Raw genomic sequence first — 14,937 nt, 5'->3', positions numbered from 1 at the left:
CCCTCCGGGCATCAGAGGCTCATGTGCAATGCATCCTGGTACATGAAGGCACTGCCGGCACTGCTTTGTGAGCAGGAGAACTCAGCTTTCTCTGTCAATATATCATGTACTGACGTACTACATTTATCATCAACACTGGTTAGACATCCACTTAAAAGGTGGCAAATTTTCCCTTTAAGTCTCAGTTTAATGTGTTTGTACAAGCTTGATTTTGTGACATCATAAAGTTTGGAAGCCAATCATGGTCCAGTATGCAACTTACACAATTTTGATGTGGAAACCTTCAATGTAGATACAACGAGAAAACACTTTTCAGCAGGAGACATCTTGTTTCGGGTAGTTAAACTTTTGAAATAAAAAATATTTGCATATTTATAGATTCTGGATATTTCAATAAAGGAGGAGTTTTAACAATTTTAAATAATACTTAAACCATACCAGATACAAATTATCATTCAAAGCAAAGCAGAGTAGTTGTATGTGTCCTAAAACTGTCTGGAGGGGATCTTAAAGTTTCAGTTGCAGAGAACTTCTTTTGAGTTCCCAGACAAGGTCTTTACACCTCCTTGGCAGCCAGCCACTTATGACATAAACAGCTACACCCGTGCAGGTTGTTAAGAGAGCCCACAAATGGAAATTACAGCATAATGGTAAATGCTAAAACTGCTGAAGTAGCAGTTGCACAAGTAGAATAGGGTCATCAAGTTGGCAAACTGTCTCAGTAATGTCAGTTACAATCAAATACATCTAAAGTTTGCATTAGCTAATATTAGCTACCATAAACTACTGGTCATACCAAACCAAGTTTAGTTTTATTGCTGATGAATTCAACTTTTCATTTGTAAGAGAACGTAACATTTTTTCATTAAAAAGTGACACAGTCTTGCTCTAATGTGACTACTGTAGCTGAAGAAGAGACCTCAATCAGGGAGCTAAACATACACTTCACAAAATACAACAGTACATTACAGCCGGACAGGACCACTCGGGTAATTTATTGCATCAATAGAAGGTCACTGCCATCTTGTGGAAGAAAGGTGGCTCCACATCAGATTTGATTTTGCATAAAAGTTTTACACGAGCAAAGCTGGACCTGAAACCTTGTTTCCAACTATTAAACCCGAACACCAATGAATAGAGTTTGTATTCAGTTTATTTTTGCAGCTTTTCATTTTGGACCCCGATTTTATTTCTGTTTAGTGATTCAATCCATCATCCAGGTTCCTTTTTGAAAGCGTACAGTAGGTACACAGTACATGACTGAACAGGATATGATATCAGTGCCATCTCATATTTAACTGACCCATCGGAGCACAGCCCGTCCCTTGGATTTAAAACATGGATTTTAAGTACCTAATATTTATTATGAATGATATAGCGCTCCATCAGACCAACGTTAATGATGAAGCCAGATGCAAAAACATAGATCAGGCTCAGTGGAAAATATTGCTCATTGCCCCTTTTTCAACCTTAATTTATACTGCTCATAAAATGCTCCCAAAATCCCAAGGTCCAATAAGATCTTAAAAAAAAACATAGTTATTGCATCATCATCATGTTTATTTATTCATGACAGCACAGTCTTGACTATGTTTGCATAGTGGTCCATAAACTAAAGACATAAACACACTAGTGAAAGCAGTCCAAGAGACTGGATGATTAAAAATAGCTCGGCTAATGTCCCTTTCTTTCCCCATGTTCTTTCCTCATCAGTGCACCTTTTTCACCTTTATCACTGCTTTAAAGTCTCAATCACAGTTTTACAGGCTAATACCTGTTTTATTGTATTTTATTGTTATACTCATAATCTCTCTTTTCTTTTCTCCTCACGTACCGTGTCATTTTTACAATACATACATTTTTACAATACCTCTCTCTTAGCTCACGCTAACTCTCCCTCTGCTGTGTGTTATATTTATATTTCTTCTCCCTAACCTCTCTGCGTAACCCAAGCGCTGCATTAGCAGTAGATGTAGCAAATGTATCACTATGGCAAAAAATATATATTTTGCCACACATCATGTGCTTTGTCAAATAGCAGCAGGGCGCTGAACTCAGCCAGCCCTGTCACACCTCCCCTGCTTTAGGATCCATAAGAGGAATACTTAAACGCACGTTTGGTCCAGGAGGGTCCTACAAAAGGCAGATTATCAGGGTCTATTTGGTCGTTTTGCTGCAGCATCCTCTTGCACTAACACCGCTTGTGGTCTGGGACACCGGCGTCCAGAAGACTCCATATTATTCGTGCCTTGGCTAGAGGTCACCAGCATCTTACTCTTATTCTAAGTACCTTTGGTGTACTTCCTGGTAGGCATCAGGGCTTCTGGGTTATCTTTTGTTGGAGGAACGAACCTGGTGTCTCATCCAACCCGTTGGTGCTGATGAAGAAAGGTGGAGAGAGAGAGAGAGAGAGAAACAGATAGAGAGATAGATTATGATGTTATGACTTTGCACGTGCTAGTGCTCCAATTTCTCCAGCAGAATTCAGCTCAGTTTTTTGACACTCACAGCGTGGTTCACCTGGTTGTCGTGGGTTACTGGCGCTGCTGCCAAAGGAAGACTGGAAGTTATGGATGGTCTCTTGAAGGATCTGCCTCTCTCGGCCCTGATGACAGCCAACAAAGGTCATTATAAACCAGTTAACATTCTCAGGCAAAGATGATGCTATTGCTATACTTTCACACATCTTGTTCCTCTGGTATCCACTGTAAGTTGTTCCCTGTAGCAATTTCCATCCTCGTTCAAAGTATACCTATCTCTGCTGGCTCACAATGTTGACCATTTATTATGATATAATGTTGGGTTAAACTTTTCACACCTTTCCAGCATTGAGCTCTGATATGGCCGCCAAGATCTGTTGTCTGGGTCCGTCCGTTTTGATGCCTAGCTCCCTCAGATCTCCATCTGTTAGAGTCAGGAATGCCTCCATGTCCACCTAGAAGAAGAGAAAAGCGAAAAACTGACCATGTGCAATAAATTAAACATAAATAATTGTCTGTGTTTAATTATGAGTACAGAACTGTACAGTCCATGCAGTCCTTTCAGGCACTGCAGTTTAGTGATGCAGTGATGGGAAAGCAGTTTCCTTCACGTTGAGAACTCATGATTCAAAACGGAGGAAAAAAAGGGGGAAAAAAAGAGGAAATTGAAGGAAAATGTTTGGGAATTCCCTTTTGACATAAAAGATAGAATACCTCCTGTTCCTCAAATATGGGCTGGTATTTCTCAAGGGACAGTTTCTTCAATATACTAGACAGCTCATCTGGAAAAGACAAAAACAACATATTGTATGATCAAAGGAAAAGTGATGAAATTTGGTACTCATGGCCAGAGCTTTTATAAGTAGATTTAGGGCGCTTTCACAAGCCATAGTCTGTTTGGCTAGTCCGAATCAGAGTGAAATACTACTTTTAGTTTTTTTTTCTATTTACTCTGGGTCGGTTATGCAGCGTACAAAATAAAGCGGATCAAATAAAAAAATGAAGTTGCTGAGGGGCGTGCACGAAAGAGCCAATTTATCTTTTTCGTCTCGAGAGCTGACACTTCTATGCAGGGAATCACAGACTTTGATATATTTCTGTTGAAGTGTTTTCACTTTGACTCAGCACTGATCGACTGCGCACGAATCCCTTCTGCTCCAGTTTATCTTCAATGACTTTATAAACATCACTATTTTTGTGGACTTTATTTAGCGTATTCTGTGTGTTCTCTTTGGCCCAGATGTCAAGCAAACATCAGCCTTCTGCAGAAGTCCAGGTCAGTCCTCTCCCACTCATACGAACCTGTCATTTACCTGTGTACATCTAAAAAAAATGCCCGCACAGGCAGTCTGCATTTTGGTTAGCTTCCGAGGACAATTACTGTTACCAAACGAACCACACCAGAGCTTAAACAAACTAATTCTTGGCTTGTGAAAGCGCCCTTAGTTTGTGTAATTTCAGGTGTTGTTGATTATTTTATGTCAAGACCCATGGTGCACATATGAGACCATGGTTCATTTCAAGTTATCAAAAATCAGTTGTCAACACCAATCAGTGTATTAATAATGATTACAGTCAATAATTGCGCACATCTATGAATAATGTTTTCCTGCTCTTTTGCGGCACAAAGAAGTACGATTTCAGTTTATGCTGAAAACAAAGTGGTATCACCATCATCAGTTATGGTTCCACTGCTGGAGCCACCGCTGCTCTTGGAGCGAGGATGGGAAGAGGCTGAGGACAGAGAGTCTCCCGGTCCAGTGGGAGGTTTGGGCGTTGGGGAAGGAGACGGAGTCAGAGTGGGGGACGTGCTCTTGGATGTGGAGGAATTCCCTGACTGAGGTCTCTTCTTCAGCTCCATCTTCTACAAAGGAATAACAGTAGCACCAGTTCACTGACATGATAGGAGACACTTCCGTAACTTTGACTGCTTTACACAGTAAAGGAAAACAAAACACAGACCCTTCTGGAGTGGATGTCGGAAGCCACCAGGCTGGGATGGGAGTGGATGTCAGGAAGGCTAATATCAGGCAGCGGCAGGCCGGGTGCTGAGGGTGGCAGTGGGGGTTGGCTCTGTGTCTGGCTGTGCTGTTTCTCTGGAGGTTGGGCCTTCACATCTATCAGGCCGGCTGCTCGCTTCCTTTGGGCTGCTATCTGGGAGAGAACGCTGTCTGCACTGCCCCCTGGTGGAAGAAAGAGGCAAGAGTATGTAATCTGGTTGCTAATGTCCACATTGTGTCAGGGTATGTTCGTATTTTATCTGTGTTTGTATGAACCTGAACGGTTGTGAGAGTCCCGGTTGATCCCTGCCACTCCATTAGAGCCTCCTGAGGAGTGGGGGGAGTGGTAGTGACCAGAGTTTGATGGAGAGGAGGAAGAGGGCCCCTTGGGGATGCTGGGAAACTTAATGGACCTGCTGACCACACGACTGATAGACGTCTGACATATAAAGGAGAGAAGGAGGCGTATGAATGATGACAAACATACAGACAGGTTTTACCAGCATCACCCCCCATCTCACCCACAAACACTCACAATATCGGAGTTCCCACTGCTGTTCAGCTTCCTCTGGGGTGGCATGGGCAGGCGGGGCGCTTCGCTCTTTCCCTCACCGAGGAGACGCGAACGATCCGAGTTCCAAGGTTCAAAGTTGGACGGAGGCAGGAAGGGAGGGATCACCGCTTTTAGCTTGTCATTGGGCAGCCGGGTCAAGGGCGCACCACTTCTGAGCTAAAGGTCATGGGAAACGTAGTATATAACACTACTACTAATAATAACTATAAACCTTATTTATACAGCTCTTACTGAAATGATTACAAAGTACAAACCTTTAAAACTAAATATTATTACACAAACATGAAAACTATAAAAACCAAAAAGAAGCAGTAACTTTGCAACATGTTGTTTCAGCCAAGCATGCTAACTTTCTGACGCCCTATAATGTAATTCATTCACAACAAGCTTGAAGAAATGTAGAATGAAGCATAGTGTACATCTAATCAAACACTCCTACCATTGTGGTTATAAGAAAGTCCTCCTTTTCTGAGGATGTCCTGCAAAGACCTGAAAAAGGAACATAAGTCACATTTACACGTTTACAGATCTATTAACATACAACGACCGTATAACATCTTTCTGAATTCTGAAGGGAAATATTGTACTTTTATTCCACTACATTGACCTGATAGCTTTAGTTACTAGTTACTTTACAGATTCAGATCAATAATACAAAATATAATTATGATGTATTATTATTATTATCACTGATTAATGTCTGGGGGGAAATTCACAAGCTACCCAGCTGTAGCCTAGGCCTATATAAAGTAGTTAAAATTTGCTCCATCTTCACCACCTACAACATTAAAATGATGAACACACTAGTGCATCAATAATAATACATTATTTCACGGCTTTGTTGAATGCTCGATTCTGATTGGTCAATTATAGCGTTCTACGGTCTGTTATTTCTCTATAGCAGGCTGCTGCCTATGAATAACAGTCCGTTTCTATTTCTGATCTCTGTACACGGCAAGAGGACTACTTTTTTTAGTGGAAGCAAGAAAATAATTTTTAAATCAATATTTTGTGTCAAATTATTGATTCCTTTAGTAAGTAGCCATGTAATAAGCAGGATAATGTACAATGAGCCGGTCATTATGACAAAATGAATCCCGACGGATGACTTAAAACCCTTGCACTTCGTGTCAGGGTTCTGCTCACCCTGTCAGGGTTCATTTTGCAAGAGTGACCAGCTCGCTGTAAATTATGCCTTACTTATTTTGAAATGGGCCATTTTGTATGATGAGTATTTTTACTTTTGGTCCTTTTGGTAGTATATTTTGATGCTAATACTTGTGTACTTTTACTTAAGTATAATTTTGAATGCAGGACTTTTACTTATAGCAGAGTATTTCTACTCTGTGGTATTTCTTCTTTTAGATCTGAGTACCTCTTCCACCACTGTGCAAAGTCAGTCCCACTCCCCACTAGTGTCTGAACAATACTGGCAACAATCGAAAGCAGCCGCTTTCTCTGGAGCTACAAAAGGTTTTATCCAACTTTTTTCACACATGCAGTAGCACTCCCCACAACCTGTGAACAGACTTGTGTAAAATAGATGGAGTTCCCCTTTAAGCTAAACATCTGATGTGTTTAACATCAGACTACAGTCATTATGCTTTAAAAATGAAACTGAAATAATGTTATCACTGTCTCACCAGTCTCTTTGCTCTTGACTGCCCAGGCAGTGCTGATGTCATTCCCAGGCAGTGCAGGAGTTGGTGCCAGCGCCCCATTAGACACCGCAGCAGATTTCCTATTCGCCCTCATCGTGGCATCCAATGAAGTTTCAGCATCGTCTGAAAATGGAGCCAAGCGGTTGGATGAAAGGCCGTGCCTCAGGGTGTGAGTCAGCTTGAGCCGTCGGAACCGATTGGACATCCGACTCCACCAGGACTGGAAGGGGTGGAGTCAAACATGTAAGCGTCATGGTGTTTAATGAGGGAGCTTCATTTTTTTTATTTATCATCCAGTCAATATTAAAGTAACAGGACTTCTCCTTTACCTTAAGGCCTCCCTTGTCGTCAGGTGGCACAGGGACGTTGTTGAGGGACTGTCGGCTTTTGGAGCGAGTCATTAAGGCTCTGCCACGGTGTTTCGACTTGTCCTTGTCTACTTGCATACACACTGATGCTAGCAGACGCACCAACTCAGTGTCTGAGAAAATCCAGAGTGGAAACAGAGAAAATATTCACCGGTTGAAAGGATTAACAAACATTGTGGAAACTACCAAGCATGGACTGTGTCAAGTGCTACTGTCCGCTTGTTGTGAAGGCATAAAAGGCTACTTAGTCATAACTTCATTAGAATATGATTTCAGTTTTCTAGCTGTCTTTATTGAGGAATTAATTATGTTAGCAGGCATCTCTCGTAACATTTTACAAACAGTGAAGCCTACATAAAAAACCTCTACTATCCTTTTACTATGAAATGCCAACTAATGACTATTTTCATTATTAATTAATCTACCGTTATTTTCTCGAATAATAGATTAATCTTTTGGTCTGTAAAATGTCCAAAAATAGTGAAACCACAATTTTCCATAGCCCAGGTTGACCTATTGGAATTGCTTGTTTTTTCCAAAAAACAAAGATAATCACTTACTATTATAGAACACCTGTAACACTAAGCAACACTGGTAAGAAAACAAGCAAATAATCAAGACAGTGGAAGAGCACAATATGATGACTCCTTAACGTGATAGATACATATACAAGACAAATATCTGCTATCATTCATTTTAAGAGGGTACTGTTATTTTCACAAATACTTGATTTTATTAATCCTGCTATTTATTGCAGATAATTAGGAAGGAATTGTTTGTGAAGTCTGAGCACATTTCCCCAAAAGGCTGCAAAACAAAGTGAAGATAGCGGGGGTACCTGGGTCGTTCAGCAACATGACCAAATCAAAGGCTGTGTATCCATTCTTAGCTCGGAGGTTGACATCAGCCCCTTGACTCAACAGGTACTTGACAATGTCTTTATTACTGGAGGAAGGAGGGAGACAGAGACAACAAAAGAAAGAGTGGGAAAGGATTGATGATAGTGTCAGCATACATGTACAACAATACATTATCAAATGACTTCATATCCCTGCTAAAGTTTACCATAGTAAACCAGCAAATCCTTCTTACCCATGATAGGTGGCCTGCATTAAAGCGGTCCACCCATGGACACCATCTTGTTTGTCTATGTCAGCATTCTTCTCCACCATCAGCTGCACCACTTCTAGCTGACCGCTCACTGCCGCAATCATGAGAGGTGACGCTCCCTCCTGATTGGATGAATTCACCTGAGTAGGATCCTCCTCCAAAATCTCCTTGACTAGCTGGGAATTCCCTGAGTCGACATACAAACACACACATATGGATACATAAGATACATATGTTTTTTTCAATCACTTGAATAACCAAAACACAAATTACTTGTAGTTGTTCTGCATCTATGAGTATTCAATTTAACTCACCCAATTTGAGAGCGCTGAACACATCTGGTCTTCTTCTGTCGTCGTCTGTGGAGAAAAAAAGCACAGCTGAGAACAGAAGAGAGTTCTGATATACCAATTCAACAGTCCTACTTGGCCAGACTCCACATATCTCAGCATCATCTGTTAGTGTGGGGGGATTTAAATAAATACTAATCACTGCAGAGTACACCACTCACACAAATAAAAGTGTACTTCAACACAGACAAAAGAAAGAAGAAACAAGTCAAACTTCAGATCTGTAAGATACATTAAAAACATTCTGCTGTAACTGGAACACTCTGAATGCAGCCCAGAAATTCAGCCAGACTGATAAAAAAAAATGGCAAAAGTGATTTTTTTTTCATCCACTTATCTATATTTCAGCTCAGCCAATGGCTATGTGGCACATCAGTGCCTAATCATTCATGCATGAGCCAGATTTTCTCAATAGATTGATAGCTTAAGTGTCAAACAATGTGCCACAAGTGAGCTCTGGTTAAGAGTATAGGTTTGATTTCGGAGATGGGCTAACTGAGCTAAAACTGCTGGTGAGAAGAGCATTTAAACATCAAAGAGGGTGAGAGCTACCACTGTTGGTTTCGCTCACACATTCCTGTTAATTGGAGTGCAATACAGCAACACACATTTCAGCTAACAGGGTAGAGACAGATCAACACTCCCTGTTAAACTGTAAAAAGACATAAAAACAAAAATCAAATACCATGAATTCAACACACTCTTATACCAAAACAAAATTAAATATTTACTTGGGGGAAATTATATTACAATAGAAGCAGCAAAACATGCCAGAGCCTGTGAAAACCAGGAGACACATGAAACTGTACTGAACTCCTTCAAAATCTGCCTCTTTTTGATTTTATCTCTAAACTATATCTTGTCACAGTCACGGCCGTGTCTCCGGGTTTGTGTTTCCCTATGTTTTTTTCCCCTCAGCTGTGTTTGTCTGTCTGTGTCTGTGTGGTGTGGGTGTGGCGCTCCTCTCCTGGCTTCCAGTTACCACTGACTACCCACACCTGCCTTCCATCTAGCTCATCACTGTGCAGTATATCAACCCTGGTTCTTCACTCACTTGTTGCCAGATTGTTGTTGCAACCACTGTGGTAGTTGGCTGTTCTTGCTTGCTCTGCTTAGTGACATCAGCGTTATTTCTCTGTGCTGTTTGGATTTACTTAACTTACCCTGTTTCCTTGTGTCTCCAGGATCATTTCCCTCCGTCTTCCCTGCCAGCCTCACCTTAATCCTGGGCTATCTCAACAGCCACACCCAGCTAGGCTCAACGTCGGCTCTCACTCTTTTTTGTCTCTCCAATAAATCCTTAATTTATTCCCTAAATCTGTGTCTGCTTTTGGTCCACCTATTACTGATTGTAACATATCTTATTTATATATTTTATTCTTTAATTTTGGAAAAAAAATATCTTATCATACCATACTATGTAGTATAATAATCCAACTGTATGATGAATTAATGAATTACTACAATTGCATGGTAAACCTTGTAGAATGCTTTGGCAACACTGTACTTGTATCATTATCATCATGCCAATAAAGTGAATTTGAAACAGAGAAGGAAGCTTTACCTGTCTGGGGTCGGACAGTGGTGATGGAGTCCAGATAGGCCTTGATGTCTCTCTGTTTGAGCTGCATTGCTAGTTCAAAGGCCGTCTTGGACAGAACGTTGACCCTGTCTGGGTCAGATCCGCGCTCCACCAGCTGCTGAGCCACAGCCACCTTCAAAACACACAAACTTTATTTGTCAGCTGCTCCAGTAACTCAAAACAAAGAAGATTCTGTTTCTCTACCAGTTATAACTCCATGTGCATTTGTGCTGCAACTGTGTTTTAAACAAACTCACTTGTATCAAGATGTAAATACATTCTAAGTGGATCATGCTATGAAATACCCAAATGACACCCACAATACCCATAATGTATTTTCCATCCATCTTGTTTATTTATACAACCATTCATTGAGCTCACCTTCCCGCTGAGGGTGGCCACCATCAGTGGTCCCCACCCAGTGGTCTTCTGGGAAAAGTTGACATCAGAGCCCCATTCTAGCAGCAGGCGCACCGAGGCCTCGTGGCCATGCTGAGATGCCACCATCAGGGCTATGATGTCCATGAATTCTCTGCCACCGCTGCCTCCTGGATAGCCTTCACCACCTCCAAAACCAGCCGTGCTGTGGAAAAAGAGGGAAAGAAAAGGATTAAGAACAGTCAAAAACTAAATATGTTATTCAAAGGTAATCTAAACTGAGTTTTGTTTTAGTCCAGGAGTAGGCTGAATGTCTGTCTGAAAAACAGGCCAAACCTGCAGCTGTTGTTGTTGTTGCCGTTTGAGACTGCATCCGCAGCAACGGCCAGATGATCATAGTCATCGACGTAGGCCCCGCTCTCCAGGAGTAGCTTGACTACATGTGCGTGTCCCCCACGGGCCGCCATAGTCAGAACACTCGCACCTAGCCGGTTCCGTCCATTAATCTCTGCCCCGTTCTCCAACAGGATGTGGGCAACAGTCAGGTGACCAAACCTGGGTGGAGAATTAGAGACATAAAGAATGAGATAGAGAGTTGGACTTAACTGTCTTAAACCCGTAGTTTAAGGCAGTTCATCAAACATGCTACAAATGCATTAGGGTACTCTTCTCTAAGCTAACTCAACTCTCAGGGGGTTGAGAAAGCTTGGTCCTCCTGTCACATGCCTAGCACCACACGATTAAGTTATGTCACACTTTATTAATTCCCATGGGGAAATTCATCCTAAAGTTTATACTGAACATGTAATACATACTGTATGTATGTCTTTGAGAGTGAGAGATTCTGGTAGATTTCCACACAAACATGCAAACTCTACATAGAAAGGCCCCGGGCAGGTGTTGAAATGCAGACCCTGGCTGTGACCTACCTCGCCGCCCATGTTATCGATCACGTTGGAGGCAAAAGCATGAGATGTCTGCATTACAATCAATGTTAGTACATTTTTGTGAGAATTATATAGTATTTTAGATACAACTTGATTGTCATCGCAGACTCTCCTCCTCTTTTGTGCAGGTTCTTAACTATATGGTATGCCCTGCTTGTGCACTTCATTTTACATTAAGCACTATGATGAAAAGATTAGTTATGCTCAAAATTAGGATAAGGGCATGGAAACTGCATACCAATTTGACGCCAGAGACCAAGACAAAGGCATAAAAAAGGTTATTTGTCAAAGTTTCATGACACTGACAGGTACAATGTTTTGATTAGATCAATATTAATATACCCCTTTGTTGAAACCATGAAGGTGATTTCATTGGAAAATGAACAGATTGTTAAAGGGACTGTTTGTAACTTCTTATAAATCACCCGGGTCGGTGTCCCATTCGTGCTCGCATATGCGCGCTCGCGTGTGGCTACGCTGTTCAGACAAGACTCCAACACAAACTACACGGAAGCACCAAAATCTCAAAGTTATATCTAGCGAAGCCCGTCTGTTAAACAGTGTTGGCTGCGGTCGTAGTACGCGGGGGAGACCGTAGCTTTGGTCTCCAGGGCCGGAGTCTCTGCTGTACTCTGCTCCTCTGCCTGTGTGCCTTCACTCAGCTCGCTCCACCTCACGTGCATGCGTGCACACTACACACTGCAGAAGAGTTAGTAGCTCTGAGAATATCTAGTGAATGTACAGTGGACATTTGTGGTGAAATAACTGCTGCAGCTCCTCCAGACCAACAGAGGTTTCCTTGTCTTGTGAAGTGACGGGGCTCCGCAGCGAGAAACGTTATCGCCTCCGACCGGGTGCCGGTGTCTCCCTCCGGCCGAGGCTGAGGCAGGAAAAGCCAACACTAGGATCAGCAGTGATTCATGGAGAGACCTTCGTCTGGTCAGCTAACATTACTGCCAAGCAGGTGAAATATAGAGTGATATTGTGGTTTTAGCTAACGTGTGTCGCCTCACTGTTTTGAGCGATGCTCATTCATGTCTATGTAGAGCGAGCACAAGCCCGACGCTGACTTTCGTTGACTTAACGGCCACAGGTGTCGCTGTTAACAAGTATTTCTGATTCTTACAAACAGTCCCTTTAATGCATGTTGCTCCACCAAACTCCATGCAAGAATGACTGATTTTAAAAGAAAAAAAAGATTTTTATAATAGTCTCACAATGTCTAGTGCCAGTTTGTTTTGGTAAAGGTTCTTGGTAAAAACAAGCAAACCACTCACTAAACTTGGTGTTTCTATTGGACGAATTGAAGAGTGACTCCTGACAATTACTACACTGTATTGTGAGATAATTCACCATCACCGGCATGAAATGACAACTAAAACAGACATATTCTCAACAGAGTTTGGTTTGTCCTTCACTTCATACAGTGGAACAGCTCAATGAGCTCCAGCAGGCAGCCCCACCTAGCAGCCTGCATCAGCGGCGTCCAGCCGTAGTTGTTGCGGCTATCCACCGAGGCCCCCTTTCGTAACAAGAACCGAACCAGGTTCTCATGACCGCTGGCGGACGCGAACTGCAGGGCGGTGTTGCCCTCCTCGTCCGTGGAGTCCACCGGGACCAGAGACAACAACATGTCCGCGGTGCTGCTCTCAGACCCGGCTTCTGACCGCAGCCGGCTCTGCCGCCCGGACTCTCTCTCTCTCGGGGCACCGGGCTCCAGGATGCCCCGGGCGGTCTCATAGTCACCCTCGTCGCAGGCACGGAAGAGCAGCAGCGAGTTAGCGGGGACACCGAAATTCATCTCCTCCTTTAAAGTTACAGAGTTACTAAAGTCTCCATTCAACTCCGGTTAGCTAGTTTCAGCCACTAACGGTCCACTAACGGTCCACTAACGGTCCACTAACTGTTCCTCTGTCAGTTGGTGCCGGCCTTTGATGGGAAATCATGACGCACAGCTAAATAAAGTTGAGTTTCCAAGTTAATAACTTTTCTTCTTCCTCTCAAACACTACACCCGTGGAATCATCTTTTATCATCACGATAATTTCGTAATTATCTTAACGGGTTTCGACAAACAACTTTCTGGCTCCCGGTCGGTTCCGTTACTTGTTGAGGAGGCTGACCAGTACTGATGTGTTGGCCGCGAACGAGCCGGTTCAAAGAGCCGGCTCTTTTAAGTGAACGATAAGAGCCGGATCCCGTCCGAGAGCCGTTTTTTGTTTCTTTACTTAATTCAAGGCAGAAGGATAGGATGATCTTCTCCACGCAGTCTACAGGTACAGAGCAGGAGGTAGAGGAGGAGAGGAAGAGAGAGAGGAGTGCGTTGCGCGAATAGCAGAAAAGAAGAGTGACAGTCGGAAACGAAGCAGCATGAAAAATTATGGTGTTCTGGAAATCATAAGGTTTGGTATAATTATATTGAGTAATTTAAGTGATATACGTGCACACATACTAATCATAGGTCAAAACAGTGCTAAATTTGGCTGAATTATAAAAGGCATAAGTGGTAAAATGAGGAGCCGTTTGGGAGCCGAAAGAGCCGGCTCTTCTTGGTGAGCTGAGCCAAATGATCTGGCTCACTACAAAGAGCCTGAATTCCCATCACCGCTGACCAGCATCAATACGTCTACAACACAACACTGGACTTCCGCTTTCATATTTCAAAATAAAAGCATACAATTCAATTCAATTTGCTTTATTGGCATGAATGTCAGGTGAACAGTATTGCCACATCGTCAATTCAATAATAAATAAAAAAAATTAAAAATAACAAAATAAAAGCAAATATATATATATATATATATATATATACAATTCATTAAGCAAATAACAATATATAGATATTTAAAAAGAACATGCTAGTAAATAGAAGAAAACAATAAAGAAGTAATTAATGTTTGTTGTGTCAATAAAACAAACAAACAAATAAAAAACAATTGATAACAATATATTGCAATATCAAAGGATATATGTAAAAAACAACAAAAAAAACAACCATGAAGTAGAGGAGTAAATAAAAGGCAGAGTGTGAGTTACATCTATTATGTGTTGTTGTTGTGGATGTCTGTGACATGCACTGACATATCCTGCAGCTTCTATGGCGATGACATTATTTTCTCCAAGTAGATGTTGTATTTTATTTTGGTCAGAGAGGGAATCAAAATCTTGGAGTTTACATTTAATTTTTGTAAAGATTTTTTTCCTAATATCTTCATATGTGCTACATTGTAGCAGGAAATGTCATACATATTTATGCAATGGAATTAGTAAGGAGAGTTTACTCATTGCTTTTTACATTTTCCCGGTACCTTTGAAAAGCAATAAATGTGACAAATGCCAAGCGATATGATACGCTTCAAACTAACTTGCATGTCATTCTTGTGTTATCACATGACTCAGACTTTAGAAAATGACACATCTTGCAATTTCAAAATGCAATATATAACCACAAGCTTTATTCATGTGTTTCTATGTCAGAAATAGGAAAT

The 14,937-nt window shown here is 41.7% G+C and overlaps 1 protein-coding gene across 2 annotated transcripts; it reads right to left on the bottom strand.

Moving 5' to 3' along the window:
• Positions 1–1,539: 1,539 nt before the first annotated feature.
• LOC119480747 (ankyrin repeat and SAM domain-containing protein 6-like) lies at positions 1,540–13,591 on the bottom strand. Of its 2 annotated transcripts, none has more exons than XM_037757288.1 (18): positions 12,914–13,591; positions 10,840–11,058; positions 10,507–10,708; positions 10,108–10,258; positions 8,508–8,552; positions 8,176–8,380; positions 7,922–8,028; positions 7,045–7,196; positions 6,698–6,935; positions 5,494–5,543; positions 5,016–5,210; positions 4,757–4,919; positions 4,443–4,663; positions 4,152–4,344; positions 3,195–3,262; positions 2,819–2,935; positions 2,509–2,605; positions 1,540–2,378 (listed from the first exon to the last, which is right to left on the bottom strand). In XM_037757288.1, the coding sequence occupies exons 1-18, from the start codon at positions 13,249–13,251 to the stop codon at positions 2,329–2,331; spliced, it is 2,811 nt and encodes a 936-aa protein (XP_037613216.1). In that variant the 5' UTR covers positions 13,252–13,591; the 3' UTR covers positions 1,540–2,328. The 2 variants fall into 2 exon arrangements, with proteins under 2 accessions (XP_037613216.1, XP_037613217.1); XM_037757289.1 differs by having other exon boundaries at positions 2,521–2,605.
• Positions 13,592–14,937: the final 1,346 nt, after the last annotated feature.

This window comes from Sebastes umbrosus, chromosome 21 (assembly GCF_015220745.1).
Source record: "Sebastes umbrosus isolate fSebUmb1 chromosome 21, fSebUmb1.pri, whole genome shotgun sequence".
In the NCBI taxonomy this organism is placed as follows: Eukaryota; Metazoa; Chordata; class Actinopteri; order Perciformes; family Sebastidae; genus Sebastes; species Sebastes umbrosus.
The sequence above is the reverse complement of the archived record's forward strand: the minus strand, read 5'-3'. Positions and strand labels throughout refer to the sequence as shown.

What these genes read in the sequence shown, in the direction of transcription:
- LOC119480747 (XM_037757288.1), bottom strand. Translation starts at nt 13,251, where the DNA reads ATGAATTTCGGTGTCCCCGCTAACTCGCTGCTGCTCTTCCGTGCCTGC. An exon ending in CATGTTGCTGAACGACCCAG is followed by an intron (nt 7,197 to 7,921) that starts GTACCCCCGCTA and finishes GGATTTTCTCAG; the next exon opens with ACACTGAGTTGGTGCGTCTG. An exon ending in AGTCAAGAGCAAAGAGACTG is followed by an intron (nt 5,544 to 6,697) that starts GTGAGACAGTGA and finishes TTCCTTTTTCAG; the next exon opens with GTCTTTGCAGGACATCCTCA.